This window comes from Eucalyptus grandis, chromosome 8 (assembly GCF_016545825.1).
Source record: "Eucalyptus grandis isolate ANBG69807.140 chromosome 8, ASM1654582v1, whole genome shotgun sequence".
Lineage (NCBI taxonomy): Eukaryota > Viridiplantae > Streptophyta > Magnoliopsida > Myrtales > Myrtaceae > Eucalyptus > Eucalyptus grandis.
The window spans coordinates 63,804,027-63,824,672 of NC_052619.1; the positions used below are offsets into that span (position 1 = coordinate 63,804,027).

The 20,646-nt window shown below is 38.1% G+C and overlaps 2 protein-coding genes and 1 long non-coding RNA gene across 6 annotated transcripts in view; all 3 read left to right on the forward strand.

The window, feature by feature from the left end:
* The window catches only part of LOC104415633, a 46,660-nt gene that overhangs the window by 13,023 nt on the left and 12,991 nt on the right, over nt 1-20,646 (forward strand). The gene's annotated exons all lie outside the window — the stretch shown is intronic.
* On the forward strand, nt 5,039-6,850 carry LOC120286679. Of its 4 annotated transcripts, XM_039299061.1 has the most exons (4): nt 5,039-5,138; nt 5,714-6,073; nt 6,326-6,390; nt 6,699-6,850. In XM_039299061.1, exons 2-4 carry the CDS (start codon nt 5,931-5,933, stop codon nt 6,806-6,808), a joined length of 318 nt encoding a protein of 105 aa, XP_039154995.1. In that variant the 5' UTR covers nt 5,039-5,138; nt 5,714-5,930; the 3' UTR covers nt 6,809-6,850. The 4 variants fall into 4 exon arrangements, 1 of the variants encoding a protein (XP_039154995.1); XR_005545353.1 differs by having other exon boundaries at nt 5,647-6,390; XR_005545352.1 differs by having other exon boundaries at nt 5,647-6,073; nt 6,326-6,850.
* LOC120286682 lies at nt 8,245-9,311 on the forward strand. The gene is made up of 2 exons (XR_005545355.1): nt 8,245-8,859; nt 8,929-9,311. It is a non-coding gene; the product is annotated as an uncharacterized LOC120286682 (long non-coding RNA).

The following is a 20,646-nucleotide window of genomic DNA, read 5'->3' on the forward strand; positions in this document are numbered from 1 at the left end:
ATTGGGTCATGACTTGAAAATCGGTTCGGAACAACATCAGGTTGGAGCACCCATTTGCTCTCCCAAGATTCGTTCTCTATTTTTCCTTTTGTTAATATATCCAGTTTTGTGTTAATGTATCCAAATGCAGCCATATAGGTTATACTCCCGCAACGATCCTTCCACTCATTGGATATAATTTACAATACCGCGCATTAGATTTCTTTTTGAATTTAGATTTGCATTTCTAAATGTATTCGGGAGAGTATTTGTAGTTTGTAGTATTAAAAAGTACACACGATATTTTTTTTAGACACGTATCTTGATAACTTTAGTTACTAGAAAAAACTGCTGTCTTCTATGGTACTTAAAGGGCTCAATTCTTTACATCTCACATTTCATGTGCAAGGCCCATTTTACACAATCAAGTGTTAAAAAGTCATAGACCTTTTGTATTTGTGCTAATTTAGTCTTAAACTTTTTTACTTGATGTTAATTCAATCCTTTCCGGCTAATTTTGACAAGATTTTCCTGACCGGACGCCCAACCTGGGTGACATGGCGTTGAGTGGCGCTTAACGTGAACAACTTTTAATAATATTTTAATATTTTTGAATTTTAATATTTTAATATTTTTTCCTTCTCCTCCTTCTTCCTCCAGCCGGTCACCGGATCTCGGCAATCAACTAGCGAGGCTCGAGCCTTCGCCAATGGCCACGAGGGCAGCCTTGTGCTGGGCTGATGAGGCCTGGCCTCGCCAGATCTAGCGAGGGTCAAGCCTTACCGCATCCGACGAGGGCGAGCCTCACCAGCCCGGCGCGAGGCCACCCTCGCGGCCCGGGTGGCCTCAAGCTAACGTCACATTGGGCGGCGAGGCTCACCTCGCCGGATTTGGCAATGGTCAAGCTGGTGAGGTCGAGCTTAGTGACCAACGAAGGAAGGAGGAAGAGAAGGAAAAAGAAAAAAATTCAAAAAAATTAAATATTATTAAAAATTATCCACATCAGCCAGTTGGTGTCTCGTTAGCAAAATCCAATCAAAATTAACTGGAAATGACTGAATTGGCACCACTTAAAAAGTTTTATGACTAAATTGTTACCAAAAAAAGATTTAGAATTAAATTAGCACAAATATAAAAAGGTTTAGGACTTTTTAACACTTTTCCCCTGTTTTACGTACTAGTAAAGTATTAAGACATATTTCGTTTTTGAAAATACTTGAGAAGTGTGCTAAACAAAACGAGCCCCGAACATATTTCTTGAGAACTTGAGGCTCTGCGAAAGACTTTCTTATAACAATTATTTTTGTTAATTTTAATTCCTAGTATGGAGCAAAGCATGCAGCTCATGCCAAAATGGATAACCAACATCTTGATTCCATGGAGGAATCCTTACTTTGAGCCATTAGAGACGTGTACACCATATAGCAGTCCGACGAATATTGCCAGAACAACCGCCATGGTTAGTCAAAAATCTCTCGCCGAAAATTGGATGGGAAGATAATATTTTGACCTGAGTTTAGACTTTTTTCTATTGGTGAGGGTGGCCTTTTCGATATTACTTAGAGAGAGTTTTAGATATTCACTTACAATTTATAATATCACCGTAACTCAAATTTTACAAAGTAATTTCAGTTTTCCTAAGTATTACCTTTTCTTTCCTTAGCATTTTTTATAATTGATATAGAAAACTAATCGCATGGCTTGCGAGTTTTACCACTAATTAATAGACTAATGTCTCTACATCAAATAAAATATAAATGATGATCTTTAAGAAAAGAATTCATGAGGTATTGGAAAATGTATCACGGAGAACTTACAAAAATGATTCCTATATTGTTAACAGTTAACACTATTCAATTTTGATCATCATACTTTATCTTGTAATGGATCAATTCAATAGATTATTCTCCAGTTATCAGGAAAAAAATTTATATAACCGATCAAATATTGATTGAATATGTTGACTAGGCACCGGTGCTATGTAGGTAGCGCTAACATGGAAGAAAAAAATATTTGTTCAAAAGAAATTATAAAATGGTCCATGTACTATTGTCCATGTTTAATTTTGGTCGTTGCCCTTTATTTTATTGTAGATTTAGCCCTTAACCCGACTTTTGATTCCAATTTCAAATATTTTCTTCCATATGCAAACGGAAATTACTATGGTTAATGCCAAATCAATATACTAGTTCACGTGATTTGAAGAAGCCAGACAATTCACACAAAGAAACTTACATGAATGGTCCTAGTCGGGGTTTCTTAGGGTATCTAATAGTATCGCTTCTACTTGCGCATTAGCGCATTTGTTTCGACTATGCCCATTTATTGTGGAATAATCATATTATGAAGGACCAATTTAGCCTATGCTTGTAATATTCCCCCTAATTCAAATGGACCAAATATTCGAAAGGTGCTGTTGAGTGGTTATCGTTTAGAGAGAACTGCTGCCAGGGAGAAACCAAAACAAGGTTACCGAGTCATTGGTCAAGGTTTCCCTGGAACAAGCCACGTTTCAGTATTTTCATTGACTGTCTGTTACCAAACCTATAACAACTAAATTGTGGGGCCAGCGGTTGGAAACGCAGCAAAGGTCGGAGGGAGACAGCTTTGAATTTGTCGGCTATTTTGTTTATATTTTTTTTCCAATTATTATATGTCCCTATATATAATTGGACTATTGCATTTCGAACGTGTAATTATTATTTGACAATAAATCTATAGTGAAAAAGAATTCGTTACGCTATGGCACCATTACTTTGTCTTTCCTGTATTGATACCCCATTGTGCCTTGGATATATAGTAAAATAGTGGTCAAAAATCATCAAATTTCTCATTTGCCCTTAATTTCTTCTCCTTCGTAATTCTCTTTTTCTTCTTCTTATCTAAGTTCTTTTCATTTATCAATAATAAGAAAAATATGTACCTTTTTGTTTATCTTTGTTGATTAATCCTTTTAAGAGGAGGAAATTTCAACAAGATAAAGAAAGATCTGCAGGGTTATTCTTTTTATTTTAGAGTTGCTAATATTTTTTAATGAAATCCTATGGCTCCTAAAACTTCAAAATGAATATTCTTTCGTAAAAAGGGAAAAAAAATCAAAATTAAGAGAATTTTAAGTAGGATAGATTGAAACAATTGGATATTTAATTATTTGCATGGACCTACATAGTTTATAGAAGGTACACACAATGCAAGAGCATTTTTCTATCACTTCAAACTAATTACTATTAAATTAAGTGGCAATTAATGCATTCTAATAATCGCAAATATCATCTCTCATAGATTTTTCTATAAATATACTTAAAAATAATGGATGCACCTGTCCAACCATGCTAAAAAACTGTTCATTAATTTTTCATATGTCAAACTACATAACAAGTTACTTTTCCGCAGCAACACACAGGTACACATTGGTTTTGCACTATCAAGACATGTTAATGCCGCATGACTATATTTAGCCCTTACTTGGCATCTTTTGTTTGCATATGGACAAAGAAATCAACATTCACCCTAAAATCAAGATTGAAAATTAGTTTACGAACCAAATACGTGACAAAAATAAAGTTTTGGGATCAATTTAAATAGGAATACCTGTGCAAGAATCATTTTTGTGATTTGCCTTCCAGTTATAAGTTGTGATTTATGCGCCAATGCTATCTAACGATGAATCTAAGAAACCGAAAATGCTATCTTAGGTAAACATCAGTGATATAATCGCATATTTGGGGGCGAAAAATGATAATTAATGGGTTATATCATTGATTCCCCGAGCCAAGGACCAATAGTGTCGTCTTCGTCCCATCCCGCCAATTTTGCAGCGACCGCCCTCATAAAAATCTGTAGCTTGAGTGCGCAGAGGGAAAGCGAAGAGCTGGAAAAATGGAGTTCACCCTGAGCGGCAACGCCTTGAAGACCCTGGCTCGCTCCATCACTTGCCATCCAAGCTTCTCCTTTGCAGGTGATTCCATCGATTTCTTCCCCGCCTTTCTTCTTCTCCTTCTCCTTCTCCTTCTCCGTCGTCTCTCTTGCCCGCAGCTCCGCCGTGTCGCCACTGAAATCCACGTCGATCGTTCCTCAGCTTCATCCATCGAGTGAAATAGCTACAGCGGTTGCTTCTTCCTTTGCCCTGCCGAGCGATGCTTAGTTTAGATGGCTATGATGCTGTGTTAGGTATTGGCTCGTTTCGCTCGATACGGTGTCCGATTGAGAAATTCTCAGAGTCCTTGCACCGATTGCCGAGTGCGTGGAGCTTTCGGCGGTGGATTTGAGGCAGAAATCTGTTGAGCTAGGTCGGGATTGGCCCTGTCGACGGTGATTAGAACTCGACGTGCATAAAAATCTGAAGTGACTAAAAGGATCTGATACTGTCGATAGGGTGATTCAAAGTCATTTGATCGTAAGACTGAGGCAATTCGCTGCTGTAGCCAGGAGAACTATCCGCGATACTCTCGTCAAATTGTCGAATGGCGAAACCATAGAAGAAAAGCCCTATGGATAACCTTCTACGGGTGCTGCTATTCTATATTGCTAATGCTTTGCTGGTTTGTCTAGTTACTTTGATGGTGTTGTATGGGGTTTTGCTACACTCAACAAGTGAAAGCACGATTGTGCTCCTGAGCACATCTCTTGTGTGACCATACTTTGCATGACTTCCTTTTGCCTCGTCGCATTTAACTACCAAATAACAATAGAAGTTCTGCGTTCTAAGCTCAATATTTGGCACTTGGCACCATTTGATTTGAAATTAGAATCGAAATAGTATTGATCTGTGTACAAACATCACCTTCTTACTCGTATATATCAGATTAAGATTCTCATATTTGTATTCGACCTCAACTTCCAGATTTCCTTTCACGCACTCAATTCATCAAGATCTGTCTATCAATTGATAAACTTCAAGCCAGACCTCTTTGATGTGTTTACAGTATCTGGCACACAGGTTCGACGCAGCGTTCTTCTAAAGGTATATTGTCGTTGCTTATCTTTCTAGTATATTTGCCGGTTTATAGTTGTAAGCAAATTACAAACACTTACAAAGTACTCCATGCAGGCTGTCTGTTCTGTTCTTAGAACGCCTATTACAAACATTGATCATTTGAGTGTGCAATTACCAGACATCAATGCATCAAAAGTTCAATGGGCTCTGCAGTGCTTCAGTGGTAAAGACCTTGCAGTTTCGAAATGGTTTATTTTATGGTTAAGATTGCAAGCTCCTGGCACAGATGGAAAACTTTGTGCATTCCCTTTTCCCCCTCCAATTCTATGGAAAAACCAGGAGAAATGAAGTCTTGAAACTGACATGTTCATTGAGAGAAAATGACCGCAAGATGCTGTGAGAAGCATTTATTTGCCATGTCATATGTGTCCACAGAGACGAGCTTCTCTAATCTCTCATGATGTAAAAGCAGCGTGAACTCTGTCAAAGGGATTTTTGCAGTGCCCCAGTATGACCATAAAGCCAATAAATTTAGAATAAAGAGACGGGGAAATTTATGTTAAAAATTAGATTCCGATGTCAACCACTTTTACTTCTTTTTTTCTTGGCCACTTAACATTTTAAGTCTTTGTGACTCAGCCATGCTAACTTCATATCATTCAGTATGTTATCTAACTGTAATATAAATCGGAGGTTGGCACCTGTCAAACCTGCATATCATATGCATGCAGGCATTAAGAAAACATACTGGATTACTTGCAATGTTGACCCCGACATACAACAATTATCTTTGGATAGGAGAAGATACCCAAGCAGTTTTGCGGTGAGGCCTCGTGATCTGAGCAGATTGCTTGCAAATTTTCAGTCATCTCTTCAGGAAATTACTATCATTGCAACGGAACACAACTCTGATCCTTCTGACATTGCAAGTGAATTTGGTGGGAAAGCTATTGAGTTTTGAAGCTACATTGATCCTCCCAAAGGTAGAGATTAACTTTATTCTTTTCAATTGAATATGGAGAAGAATATCATGGTTCAGATTCTGGTTGCAGAGAATGACTCTTTACTGCACACTCAGCTGTGGATAGATCCTGGAGAAGAGTTTGTGCATTATGCTCATAACGGCAGCCCAGTAGACGTGACTTTTGCTGTCAAAGGGTTAAATGTGTTCCATCTGATTCTTTTTTTATTATATTATCTATCAGGACATTTGGGTTATAAATGCAGCTAAAAGTTCCCGAACATATGACTTCACTTTCAACTTAGCTCCATTTCCTTAAAATGAGTCCATTTAGTTGCTGAAATGCTATTAAAGCCACATTCAGGACCATCTTTTATGTCGAAGTTTTTCCTTGTGTTTTCCTGTGAACTTGATAATATTTAAACTCTGTCCATCTCATAAAAATCCAGGAATTTCTTGCATTCTGTGAGGGATGTGAAGTGGACATGCATCTGTACTTTGAGAGGGCAGGCGAGTAAGTAAATTCTGAATGCTCTTTTGACTCTTACCTTCTATTAATTTTTTTCCATGCTTCACTTCAATTGATTGCGCAACTTTATCTTGGAGTCTTGCAAAATTTTACTCTTAACTCATGCATTGAGAAGGAAAAAGTTTTGGCAGAAATCAATATATGTCCTACCAAACCTGTAAGCATTTCTGTTTTTCCACTATTTAGAGCGACTGTCCATCTGATACCACAGACAAGCTGGAGCAAAACTATTTTCCCCTTTTTACTCGACTGTGAACCCTGAGGATGTGTTGCACTTGCACATACCTGTGCAGGTACCTATTTCTGGAAGACTGAACTCACATGCCTTTCTTGGGCTCTCATTATCAATTCAATTGGTCTGCTTGTATCAAGTCGTTTGTTAGTGGTTCTAGATGTTTTTTAGAGGCAAAGTTACTGAACAAGATTGTCACTTACATATCACTAATTAGCGCATCATAAGTCTGTTTATGCAGTTTGTTAGTTGTTGAATTGGGTAATCCCTCTAAAGCGATTTTCTTCATTCGTTTCTTGTGTAGATGAAAATGGTTTTCACAACATCATCCAAGTAATTGGGTTGACGCCGATGAGGATGAAGACAATGATGACAAGGATGGTGATGAACTCTGTATTTGATCAACACCACCATACTGTGAAGGTCAATAACATTATGTTTCCTGTTTGACTATGATAATCTTGCTCTCTAAGTTTTACTGGTAAGGGCTTGTGCCTTCCTATGCTTGATATTTCCTGTCTTGTGTTCCTTCATATAGTTGGAGTAGTACCTTGCTTGCTTTAAGTGTCCTTTGTCATTTTTTCTTTCTCATTTCTTCTCCTACTTGACTATACATTAGTTCTTGTGCCAATTTAACTAGTCCACCGTGCAACAAAGCTGCCATTTTAATGCACTTCTTTTGCCCCCTCTCTTTTGTTTTTCAATATTAAGTTGATATGCTTTGCTGAGTGAGGTATTGATGTAGGTATGGTTCTGCACTTTTATTCTATCACGACTTCTTCCTGGCTTCCTGCCAATAAAAACAGAGCAGTGCCAATGGTACTTACAAGAGTCACATGCTTTATGGACAGGACCTCACAGTTTAGAATTATTGGAAATTGTGTTTAGGCCTTGTAAAATCTGTCAAATAATTCCTTTCTAGCTTTGCAACTTCAAATGTTGTGGTGGTGCGGAGGTGTGCTCTATACCATCTCTAAAACAGCTATTCATGCAGAGATCTATGACTGATTAAAGTTTCTGCTGCCTTCTATACCTAGTTTCTCTGAGCTATTCTTGTAGTCTGTCTGTTTATGAAAATAATGTCAGTTTTTCTCCCACTTTCTTTCTCTACCATTTGCACCAGCACATTCAAAACGTTAAGAAGGCTGTCAAAGTTTTTTGACCATATAGATCCCTTGCCGTAGGAGGCTTTCTCTTTTGTCTGTTGAAAACCATTTCAAGTCAATCTGTGTATATTAAAAAGGAAGCAGTCAAAAGGTTTTTGAGATGTTCATGTTCCTTTCTTAAAATCACATTCTAGAATGATTATGTTATTTTTAAACTCCAACCAATTCAGTTTAACTTTTCCTTGTGAGTTGCTTCCATTATCTGTACTCAAGGATAGCGAATTTCTAGTGTTCTGATTTGTGGCAATATTTTCTGCTGAGGTAATTTGTGACAGTGTCAAGGTATCATAAAATTTACTTAAGGCTTGGGTAAGGAGTTTGTTCTGCAGAGTAAGTCCCTCCGTGCATATTTCAGGACACATAAGTTGTGTCTGAGGTTTTCCTCTCACAGATTTTGTGTCTTGGCTTCATGTTTTTTATGTTGTATTCATCACCTCCACCTACAGTCATTCATCCGTGGACTTAAACCTTCAGGACAAATGTCTTGATGTTTGTTCAGTTTTATTCTGTGCCATATGTCTGCACATGAAATCCTACATTCATCTTTTCATGTTGCCCATGACTTTTAGAGGGGACTGATTAGCACTTATTTAGGGTGTCCCGTTCACGGTCAAAGACATTTGATTTCTCCCGTGGCAAAGACATATCGGTCATTCAGGTGGAAGTCATGGGATCATGTTGTTTCTTTAATGTAAAATTATCTTATTTGATAAGGGTCATTGAAAGCATTTAGCAGATTATGTCGTTGTAATTGTCTGCTTTTATTTGCTTTAATGTTCAACGAAGACGGCCCCATCTTGCTGTTTTGATTAGACGATATGAGGTGGATTTGATAGCGTAATTCCAGAAGGACGACGCCGAAATCCGATTAGAGATGATCTGCCATGATGCAGGTGGTTGTAAAGATAAAATTATCTTGCCTTGACGCGAACGAGAGACAGACAAACACTTTGATGTTCCTCGTTGATGAACCAAGGTCTGGCCATTCAAACGACAATCCAAGAAGACTATTCATCGTATGGCCTTCCAAGGAGCCCTCCGATGCATTTGGTTGAGGTACCTTTTGCATATTCCTGTTCTCTCCCCTTTTCCTGCTTGTTCTCATCATGTGCGGTGGGTGAACAGATGACTCCAAGAGCGAATTGACCTGTTCTCCTCCAATCAATTCCATGGTCTCGAGCCCCTCTGCTCAGTTTCATTCAATACGATTTGATTTTCGGGGCGACTATTTCTTCGTGGTCAGCATGATTCCTTCAGATATGTCAACGACATCACAAGTTGTTAATTCACATTCCTCCATTCATCATTAGGTAAAATAGGAGGAAAATGGGAAGTGATGAATCGGGTGAGGTTGGTTGTAGAATTGGAGCTGTCAAATCAAAGGGGCGCATCCGTGAACTTGTGGGGAACGAATGTCTCTCCTTTTTAACTTTAAATTTTCCACGCAGATTTTTGTTCTGGTTCCAGATTGGAGAAAATTGTTTAAATGAAATTATTACATCTTTGTATTTATAGAGATACACTATGAGCTTTACTTAGTGGGCCATAAGATGTGGGCCTTAGCATCTCGATTCGGGAGAAGTGGGCCAATTCAATTAAGCCCAATGTACATATAAGTGATTGAATCACGGAATGTTCATAGTACTTGGGCCCATGCGAAAGCCGATTATGTCGCACCTACGATGGTCACAGTTGCTATTGCATGAGCTTTTGCTTATTTTATTTTGTATTTTTCCCAAATGTCTGGTTTGCAACTAAACATTTCCTAAAGGTACAGATGGTGTCTTTGTGCAAAAGGTATGTCTTTTTTTTTTTTTTTTTGTCCTTCGGCAAATCTCTGTATGGTGCATGGTCAAAATTTGCTACCATTGGATATTTTATCGCCGAAGTCCGTTTTATGTTTGTTTTAACTCGTCTTCTTGCTTCTCTTTTGTCCTCCCTTGGAGAAATTGCCCCATCAAATAAGCCAACTTCAATCGTCTTAGGATAAGAATCATACCCTACATGCAACATTAAGGCTACGCTGGTGCTGTCATTTCTCTGTGAAAGTACCCTAAAGGAAGCTCTCTTCAGCGGTGCAGTGTCAATCGACATGAAAAACGCCATAATTAGTTGTGGAGTGCTTCCCATCAAATCATTTCAAACATTGTTGGTTTTTGAGCGAAATTGTTTATAAAAAAATCTTGAATCTTTCAATTTTATCAATTCAATATTAAAATTTTCAATTATATCAATTTTGTTATAAAACTTTAATGAATTGTCAAACTAGGCTTAAAGCTTTTAACGGATTGTCAATTTAGTTTCTCGGCTAATGTTGGTTGGATATTACTAATGTAACAACTCAATCAACGTCGTTTGTCTTATGTGACACAATCGGTTCTAACGTAAATAATTTTTAAATTTTTTTAAAAATTTTGGATTTTTTATTTTTCTTTCTTCTTTTTACACAACGTTAGCGGCCCTGTCGACAACCTCCACTGGCTGTTGAGCAAGGGCTGATGACCCTTGTTGGGCCTTGGGTGAAGGCTCGCGATGTGCTTGTCAGCCACAGCAAAGGTTGTGACCCTCGCCCATGGCCTAGGAAGCACCAACACTTTTCATAAGCTTCTGTGTCATGGTCGATACTTTGATATGTAATTAATAATTGTTGGGAAATTCAACATGTGGTCAACTCTCTTGAATCGCAAATCCACAATTTCGACATGCACATGGTCAATTTGAAAAAAAAAAATCAATAAATAAGAGGTTAAAATGTAAATATGTAAAAAAATAATAATAATAAAGGAGGAAAGAAGAAAAATAGTCTTCTCTTCTTTTTTACTTTCATATGACTCACAATTCTTAGTGTAAATTCATTTTAGGCTCTTTTTTATTATTTATTTATATATATATAAATATATATTTAATATACAACATATCCCAATTTGTCGGAATTCTCTATTTTTTTAGATATGACGTGTCGGCATGTCATGTTGTGTCACGTGGCGTCATGTATTGGTGTCGGTGCTACTTAACCCATGGTCAACAAGGGATTTGCGGCCCCACCATCATTATGTAAAGAGAGGGAAGAAAAAAGAAAAGAAAAAAATAAATAAAGATTAATAAAAAAAAATTGTCTACATTAGTATTAGTCACGCCATGTAAGATGCTAACTAGGCTGCCAAAACCTAGTTTGGCAAATTGTATAAAAATTTAGGATTAAATTGGCACAATCAAAAGATTTATGATTGAATTGACAAGTTCTTAAAAAATTTAAAATTGAGTTAGCAAAATTTAAAAAATTAGAACTGAATTAGTTGTTGTATAATAGGTGTGGACAAATGAACAATTTTCCCTTCTCAATGTTGAGTGAGCTATGCTTTAACTATAAAGACGCATAACAATTCTATTCCGATAAACAATTTTTACGCAGAAATGATTTTTTTAAATTATGTTCCCGAGAATAATTTCTAAGTTTTTAAAAATACTAGGTAACTGTCTAAAATTTCTATTTTTGTGATAGAAATGCGTTTGGTAAGATTCTTAATTTTTTTATTTCTTTTAATCTTTATTACTTATTATTATTATTATTATTATTATTATTATTATTATTATTATTATTATTATTATTATTATTATTATTATTATTATTATTATTAGTTTCTTTTTCTTTTTCCTTTTCTCTTCTTCTAATCCGGTCGCCGGTCACGGTAGTGGCTAGTATAGTGGCCAATGACCAGTAGTGGCCAGTAATGAGCTGGGACGAAGAAGAAGAGAGAAGGAGAAAAGGAAAAAAGAGAAAAGAATAAAAATTAGACTTGATTTTAGGAACTGTTCTGGGAATAAGAAGCAACATTTTTATTTTCATTTTTTGATTATGTTCCAAATTTATTCTGGAGAACAAAAAAATTAATTTTTGTTCTTGGGAAAAAAAATTCATCAAACGGATTTCTAGTTTTTTTTTTTTTTTTAATGCTCAAGAGTGAAAGCAAATAGGCCCTAAATGGACTTGGAGAAAAATGGATCTGGTGTTTCGATCTGCAAGGATTGACTATTGGCAATTCAACTTGCGTCTTGGGCTCCCAGGTATTCGCAATCGGTTACTCTTTTTGTCAGTAACTGAACCAACCAGAGTCACACTCACAGAGTGATTCGTGGAACTCATGGTTGTGTTTTGGATCGTCTAGAAGCTCTGTTGTCGTGCGTGGCTTTTCCATCTTGCGCTCTTGCATTCAACATATTTAAATATCGTTAGTGGCGTGATGTTATCTCTTTGGTTTTAAATTGTTTAGGCCTTTCCCCAAAAAGATACCATGAATTTTTGAGTTGTGGGCGGATCATCCTACACCTTGCTGTTGCATATTCCCATGTTTCTCATCCAAAGAATGTCCAATTGCATCGGTTTTCTGAACCTATTACAAGGATGGATGATTTAAATTAGAAGGCATCTCAATGTCAAATGGTTGCCTAATCAGGTGTACATGCTTTTTCATTGTTCCTCAATTTTGAACTGCACCACAGGATATTGGAAACATCATCATCATATAAACCCATATCAAGCTGGCAACATTCCCCAAGCACGTCATGCTTATACATACCGTGGTCAAAATTGTTTGCCAAAATTACTCTTTGAGATGGGAAGATAAAATTTGGACCTAAGGTTGCAACTTTTTTTGGTGGTGAAGATTTGTTTTTTAAAATAATACCTAGAGAGATTTATATAAATATTTACTTACAAATTATCACATCAGTATAACTCAAAATAGTCTCAGTATTTTGAATTGAAAGAAAAAGCTAGTCGCATGACTTGCGAGTTTACTATTAATGAATAGACTAACGTTTTAAATCGAATAAAAAATGAATAATGAACATTGAGAAAATGAAAGTATAAAATTATTGGAATATATATCCGGGAAAAACTACAAAAACGATCCTTGTACCATTGCGACTATTTAATTTTGGTCATCATACTTTATCTTGTGATAGATAGGGTCCATAAAATAATCGACAATTATCATTTTAGGAAAAATTTCAACGACCGACCACGTTAAGCTAACGGAGGAATACAGGCGGCACTAAATATGGAATGAAAAAAATAATTATGCAATAGATATCTTAAAATGTTCCCCATATTACTGTGATGTTTTATTTTGGTTCTCATACTTTATCTTACGACTAATTAGTCCTTACCCGATCCCAATTTCAAATATATCCTTCCAAATGCAATTAGAAATTGCTCAATAAGTGCCTAATTAATATGCTAGTTAACACAATTTAAAGAAGTTATCAAAGATGATAAACTCGCACATGTGATTCTAATCTGATTTCTCTTAAGTATCAAAGCTTTTACTCACGCACTAGCGCATTTGTCATGACTATTGCCCATTTATTGCGGAATTAACATTTTACAGCAGACAATTTGACCTAGAGTTGTAACACTTCTCCCAGTTTTTTTTTTTTTTTTTTTTTAGTCAGTCCTATTCTATTTCTACCCTACACTCACTCGCAGACTTGCGCCCGCTCTTGCGGGCGTGAGTCGCAACCCACTCTCGAAACTTACGCGTCCCTAACCCCCATCCCCCCGAGGAGGTGGGGATTTGAACCCTCACCTCCCCATTCCATGTTGGAAGGGTGGCCACCGGGGCGAACCCCCAGTGGTTACTTCTCCCAGTTCAAATGGACTAAATTCTCGAAAGTAATAAATAACAGTGATCATCTAGTGAGAATTGCTGCTAGGTCATCAATTCTAAAGACACTAACACAGTGCTATCGGGTCAAGGCTTCTCAAGAGCAAGCCACGTGTCATTTTCTCATTATTTATGTTATTGGATTTCAGCGTCAAATAAATATAACGTGCATTACAACGACCAATTGTTACTTATAATACCATGAGCTACTTATGTGATCTGCATTTTCGCGGACATATATTGTAAACTCACTTTCACATGTATCGATTTATTTGTTGGACATTACATTTTGACATGTGTTTGTTATTTTTTGCGTTGCCAGTGTCACCAATTTTGGCATCATGTTATCTGGGCTTGTTGTCAAACGGGCATAGTGAAAGTACTCATCAAAACGGACATACAAAATGTGGCTGAAATTTTAAATTTAAAATCTTACTGAAAAAGACCTCAAAAAGACGTATAATAGAAATTTTTGGTACTCGCACAATAGAAAAATCAGAAAATAAGAATTTGTATACATTTAGGCTCCGTTCGTTTCGCGGAAAATAACATCCAGGAAAATATTTTCCGGATTTTCCGGTGTTCGGGTGAGCGGAAAATCACGGTCAACGGAAAACATTTTCCATTGACCGGAAAATTCCTTCTTTGCAGCTTGGAAAATGTTTTCCTCTTTTCAAAAGAGGAAAACATTTTCCAAGCCTCGCCTCTTCTCTTCCTTCGGTTCTTGTTCTCTCTCTCTCTTGCTCTCCTTGCTGCGAAGTCGGCTTCGACGACGTCCTTCTCCGAGACCAGCCCTCCGCCCTCCCCGGCCGCTCCGCCCGCCCCGCCCGGCCGGGCGCGCCGCCACCGCCGCGCTCCGCTTCCTCGGCGGCTCGAAGCCGCGGGAGGATCCGGCTCAAGAGGGAGCTCCGCATGGGCGGCGCCGGAGGCTCGCGGGAGATCGTCACCAGATCCGGCGAGCTCGCCGGATTTGGCGGCGGAGCTCGCGGCTCGCCGGATCCGGGCGAGCTCGAGCTCGTCGCGATCCGATGAGCTCGGTGAGATCGGCCGAGCCTCGAGCTCGCCGGATCTAGCGGCGGAGCTCGCGGCTCGCCGGATCCGGCGAGCTCGAGCTCGTCGCTAGATCCGACGAGCTCGGTGAGATCGGCCGAGCCTCGAGCTCGCCGGAGTGGCCACCGGGTCTTGGTCGGGCCGGGTAGCCGCCATCGTCGGGCGGGAAGGAGGCGGCGGCGGAACGAGGAGGAAGGAGGCGACGGCGGACGAAGCCGCCGGGAGGAATCGGGAGGAAGAAGGAGGAGGAAGGAGGAAGGAAAAAAATAATAAAAATTTATATTTTAAAAATATAAATAATTTAAAAAAATCATTTTAAAAAAAATATAAATAAATAAAATAATTTTTTTGGTCAATTAAAAATATTAAAATTCAATTTTTGATAATTTTTTTCAGGAAAATGTTTGAGCTAACAAACAGTGGAAAATATTTTCCACTCAAATTTTAGATTTTGACGAACACCTAGGAAAATAGAGTCATTTTCCCGGAAAATAACTTCCAGGAAAATGTTTTCCGAAACATGATATTTTCCGTGAAACGAACGGAGCCTTAGCTTCATCACAATTTCCATTTTTACTTTTAAAAAGTATATGAATTTCTTTATTCTATGTTATATTTTTCAATCGATATTTTCTTCACATTTTAATGGCTAAGTGAAAACTAGACATAATCTCTTTCTATCCATTATTTAAATTCTATTTGAAGTAAGATCAAGAACAAAAGTTGTCAAAGAATAAAATAAAAAATTAAAGCTAATGAACTTCTCTCTTATCTAATTTTTTAAATCAGTTTCAAATTATGTGGATTTTATCTAATCTCATTTTCATCGTTTACTTTCTTACTAATGTATCCATTTTGACAATGCGAGCTATATTTAGATAGGTAGATTTCCAAAGTCGCATGAATCCTCTTCCAAGTACGGATGGATGTGGCTACAAATTCTATACTCTCTATTTGATAGATGATCAAATTACGAAGACTTCAATTTGCACACATTTTGAGCTTGGGACGTGCTTGATCTGTGGTGTTGGAACTTGGGAACTCTCCTTTTCCGCTCCTTCTATCGCTAGTGTCTAAACAGTAAACGCAAAGACATTGGTGAGAACCAGGCAAACTAATTGAAGTCTTTAAGTTCTACAATTCACTTGGATCTTTCTGCATTTTCACAACGCAACGATCCATTCAAAAGTAAGATACACTAGGTTACCAATCAAATGCAGCTTTCGTTCTACAAAATCATTCATCAAGTCCATTGTATGCAAAAGGAAAAGAACCCACATGAAAGCATCGGAATGTGAAGGAAACTACGCATTCAGAAGGATGAAGAATGACCGGAATTCAGCCGGAGGAGGATCGAGAGCTATGCAGCGGCACCAGGTGAGAGAAGCGACAATGCGGGAACGTGGATGGAGGATTTTATACGGGTCGGAGCTTAAATCCGAGTCCTCTATGACCCGCAACAGCTCCGATCCTTAATGCAGCGGGTCGGTCCAGGCCCAAGAATCCTTGCTTCATGGGAACGTTGAGAACAATTAGGCCCATATTAGAGAAACTATATTTATGGCACATGCTAACTTAATCGATTATCCATGGAGTGAGTGCCGGTTTATTACTATTATATAGAAACAAATCCAAACAAGGATTTCAATTTTTATAAAAAACTTATGTAATGCTTCTGTCCGTTTGTTGGATATATCATAGTGACATAGCACAACAAAATGGACAAAATTGGAACATAAATATACATAAGATAATAATACTTATAAGTATCTTACTTACTAGCATTGAATTTAATCTCACAATCGATTTAATTTTCTACCTATATTAATTTTTATTTTTGTATTTAACTCTCTCCACACATGTAAATGTTTTCTTCGCACACATGCGTGTACTCTTTGTATACCACGGGAATAAGCAACTCTTTACATGGATTTAAGAACCTAAATCACAATCAATTCAATCTGTCATTTATTATCATGTGATGCAGTAAAAAACATAAAATGGCACACATGACCATTGTTGTTGTTCGGCCATGGATCATGGATGAGTACCTTGTGATGTTAACGGTGATGTATGAATGAAATTATCAAATAATTTTGGTAAACTAGCCTTAAAAGCACAACAATAGTGATCAAAACTATATGTGGAACGACCTATAAATTATGTCCAACTAACAATGCATGTGTCCAAAATGAAAGAATAGTGAATGAGGGTATGGGATTCTTTTTTATATACTCTCATTTGCCCTGTTTCTATTTGGCCCAAAGGAAAAACTTGCCCTGTTTCTCCAATTTCCACCATTTCTGAGTTCTGTTTACTTGTAATGCAACTCCATGAGTTTTATCTTACCAATGCAACTCGATCCAAAGCGGGAGTAATGGATCTAAACACACTTAAGATTTAAAGGTGAAACCGGCACTCTAGCAAAAGGGTTAAACTTGCCTTACCAGAAAGGGGATTGTGGGATCTTACCGAGATATGCTTAAACTAACTCAAAGTATGCTTAACTGCAGACGACATTGAACCAGAAATGATTGTAATCATTATCTTAATTTTTTCTGCTATGTTAATACAACACGAGGTTCATATCCGAGCCAGCATTGGAAGGTTCCCAGCAAATCAAACACATCACCGCATCAGAAAAGCTAATCCTTCAATTCACGATGAACTTGAACAGGACCGCCAACATTAGGGTGCAGGCAACAAAAATTGGCCAAGGCAAATCGCTAAGTAGAGTGCATATCAGGTAAGCAAGCTCAACACTTCCAAGCACAGCAGCAATCCTAGCAAAGACAAGTTGGAAACTTGGTCCAATATCTTGTCTTCTCATCAGGAAGATTAATATATCCCGGATGATATGGATGGCAACACAGATATGCACAATGCCTTGTGCATTGAGAATTGGACCTATGAAGGCCTCCCTGACCGTAATCAGCCGTTGCAAAACATTCCAGATGGCATCAAGATCTCTGTTAACTCCAACTTCATCCTCTAACACAAACCTTGGAATAAAAATCAGCAAATTCTTTTTAGACAATCTGTCTTTTACAGAAGCTCAAACAATAAGTATCAAGAATAGGCATATAAAATACGCACGGTTAAGCCCTCATGCTTATCAGGCAGAAACAGAGTAAAGCTAATTGCAGATCTTACCTTTTCTTAGGAGGAAAGCTAATAAGACTTTTGATTAACGAGTTCTTAATATGAGTTTCTGTTGATGAAAGAAAGAAACAGAGTGTATATACAGTTGTGTCTCTTCATCAATGTGACAAAATTTTCCCTCTCAAAAACAGGATGTATATACTACCAGAAAAGGCCCGTGCTTACTGGGTAGAAGCTAAGTCTTGGCTAGAACCTAGAAACTGAGTCTTATGTATTCGGGTAGAAGACTCAAGTAGAAACAGAGTCTCAAGCTACCTGAGATTAGGTACAAGCTCAGTGGTCTGTCTTCAACCGAGCATGAACGCGAGTTTTGGTCCGAGAATGTGCCCAAGTCCCGTTTTCTAGCTTCTACTTGCCACGCGAGTAGCTTGCTCCCAATTGTTTTCTCAGTTCTACACCTCAGACAGTTATGACATGTTTGAGGTCCCTGAAGCTTTTAACTAGGAGGAAAAGCTAAAAAGACCTTCAATTAATACGTTCTTCTTAATATGAGTTTCCATTGACAAAAGAAAGAAACAGAGTGGATATACTTTCGTGTCTCTTCGTCGATGTGAAAGAATTTTCCCTCCCAGAAACAGAGTGAATAAACAACCAGGTAAGACCCATGCTTACTGGGCAGAAGCTTAGTCTCAGGTATTTGGGTAGAAGACTCAAGTAGAAACCGAGTCTCAAGCTAACCGAAACTAGGATACAAGCTGGGTGCTCCATCTTGTACCGAGCATGAACCTGAGTTTCGGTACGAGAATGTAACCAAGTCTTGTCTTCTAGCTTCTACTTGAGACTCGAGGGGCTTGTACTTTAGTCTTGGTTCCTAAGTGCTACACCTGGAATTGACCTCTTAAGTGCTGAACATACAAGATCATGGAATTGAGCTCTTAAGTGCTGAACATACAAGATCATAATGCGTCAACAAGTTAAACTGATCTACGTAGGATGCAGGTTTTTTCCCAAACAAATAAGCATTCAGTGGACATGATCAGATATAGGAACAGGAAAGGAAATCAAGATATTGGCATGATTTAAGTCACAATTCTCCAACTTATTGAAGGACATTATGCCACGTTCGAGGTTGCTGAAGCTTTACCTCCAACGACCGAGATCAGCTGGATTGTTGTTCTCCATTAACGCTCTGATTCTGAGTTGCCCACTGGAGAGACGGAGGAGAAGAAGAAGAGATGGGGAAAATATTGATTCACCAGGGATGAATGCTTCGGCAAACGAGGATAGTAGTTTTGGGGAGAATCCGCTCATTTCAGCAGGGGAGGAGTGCTTTTGTGAGGTGTTTCGCGGGCTGATCACACATCAACAGCTGATGTGTGATCAGCGCAAAGACGCGCTAAAAGGACCAAAACACCCTCACAAAAGCACTCCTCCCCTGCTGAAATGAGCGGATTCTCCCCAAAACTACTATCCCCGTTTGCCGAAGCATTCATCCCCTCAATATTTTCCACATCTCTTCTTCTCCTCCGTCTCTCCAGTAGGCAACTCAAATGTGGCCTGTTAATGTACACCTTCCTAAGTGATAAGCCTTGGCCGATTGCCGTTCTGTATATCCTGATGGCATTTGCATTCATCGCAAATTAGAGAATGGTAACAGTTTCTAGTTTCTAGGATGTTATGGCTTGCTCTTTGTGAAGTTGGTATAGATATTCAGACATGACCTTGTGTTGTACTAATATTAGTTTGAATACCTTCTACATCATGAAAGATAAAACCGTGTATTTATGCTAAAGAGGCTATTTTCTTTTTCCATATTCTTTTTATTCATTCTCTTTTACGTGACTTTCTAAAGAGGGTATTTATGCTCGTAATGTCCTTTATGTAAAGATTATAATACCAGAGGAACATTACCATGGGGAATACTCATCCCTCGCCTCATTAGAACCCTTTGATAACTAATACAAGTGCAGACAATACATCATAGAACTAAGTGATGATGATATGGGTCAGCCCTTCTTCTTGAGCCAAACATCTTAAGATTTCTGAAGGAACTGGAGTTGCAGGGGTCATGCAAAGACATGGTCCCCTTCCCTTCTCTTTTGAATAAATGATCCTACTCTCTCTCTATAAATAAAACCACCGTCTCTTGCTTCATTCCTTCATTCGTTCGATCAAGATCCTAGGTTTCAACCTTCTGAGTTTCTGTATACCTTCTTAACGTGGCTTTTTTTTTTCCCATTTTGGAAAGAAAGAAATGCTGACTTCACTTTTGGACATGGATTCTTTATTTCACAAGATGATTTCACGAAACATAAGTGTCTCAATATATCTCAACCATTAAAATATACCTAATGTACATCTCTCATTGTTAAGAATTGATTGAGATGCCAATGAAAACATTGTTCAAGGTAAAGGATCTCCATCCTTTTTATGCCTATTAAAAATAGGCTTCATTTATTTCATGGAAAAAAAAATTAGTTCATTTTTTGGGATTTAGTTTGTTTAGAAAAATGAGTAAAGTCCTATTTGGTAATCTTCTGGGGAATAATTATTTTTGTTCTTTTGTTCTCCGGAATAAAAAAAGAACATAAATCCATTTCGTAAAATTTTTGTTCTCGAGAACAAATATCTATTTTATTTTATTTTTGTTTCCGAGACTAGATTTGGAACAAAATCAAGAAATAGAAAAAAAAAATTACTTCGTATTCCCAGGAACAATTCTTAAAATCAGTTTTTTTTTTTTTTTTCTTTTCTCCACTTTTCTTCTCTTTCCCTTTCTTCTTCTTCCTTTTGGCCGGTCGCCGGCCCCAACTATGGTCGGCGATCAACTAGACGAGGGCCAGCAACCTCGCTAAAGCATCGCCGGCCCCCGGCAACGCCGAGCCATGGCAAGGCTCATCAACCTAAGCCTCATCATGGTGGGCGAAGCAGACCTCGTGTGGCTCGGGTGAAGTCGAGGCTCGCCTTGGCCTCGGTGAGCTTGCCGACCTCGCCCAACTCATGGCCAGCGACTAGCTACAAAGAA

Coding starts and splice junctions, on each gene's coding strand:
- LOC120286679 (XM_039299061.1), top strand. CDS start 5,931: ATGGAGAAGAATATCATGGTTCAGATTCTGGTTGCAGAGAATGACTCT. Junction 6,074..6,325: donor GTGACTTTTGCTGTCAAAGG/GTTAAATGTGTT, acceptor ATAAAAATCCAG/GAATTTCTTGCATTCTGTGA. Junction 6,391..6,698: donor TACTTTGAGAGGGCAGGCGA/GTAAGTAAATTC, acceptor ATACCTGTGCAG/GTACCTATTTCTGGAAGACT.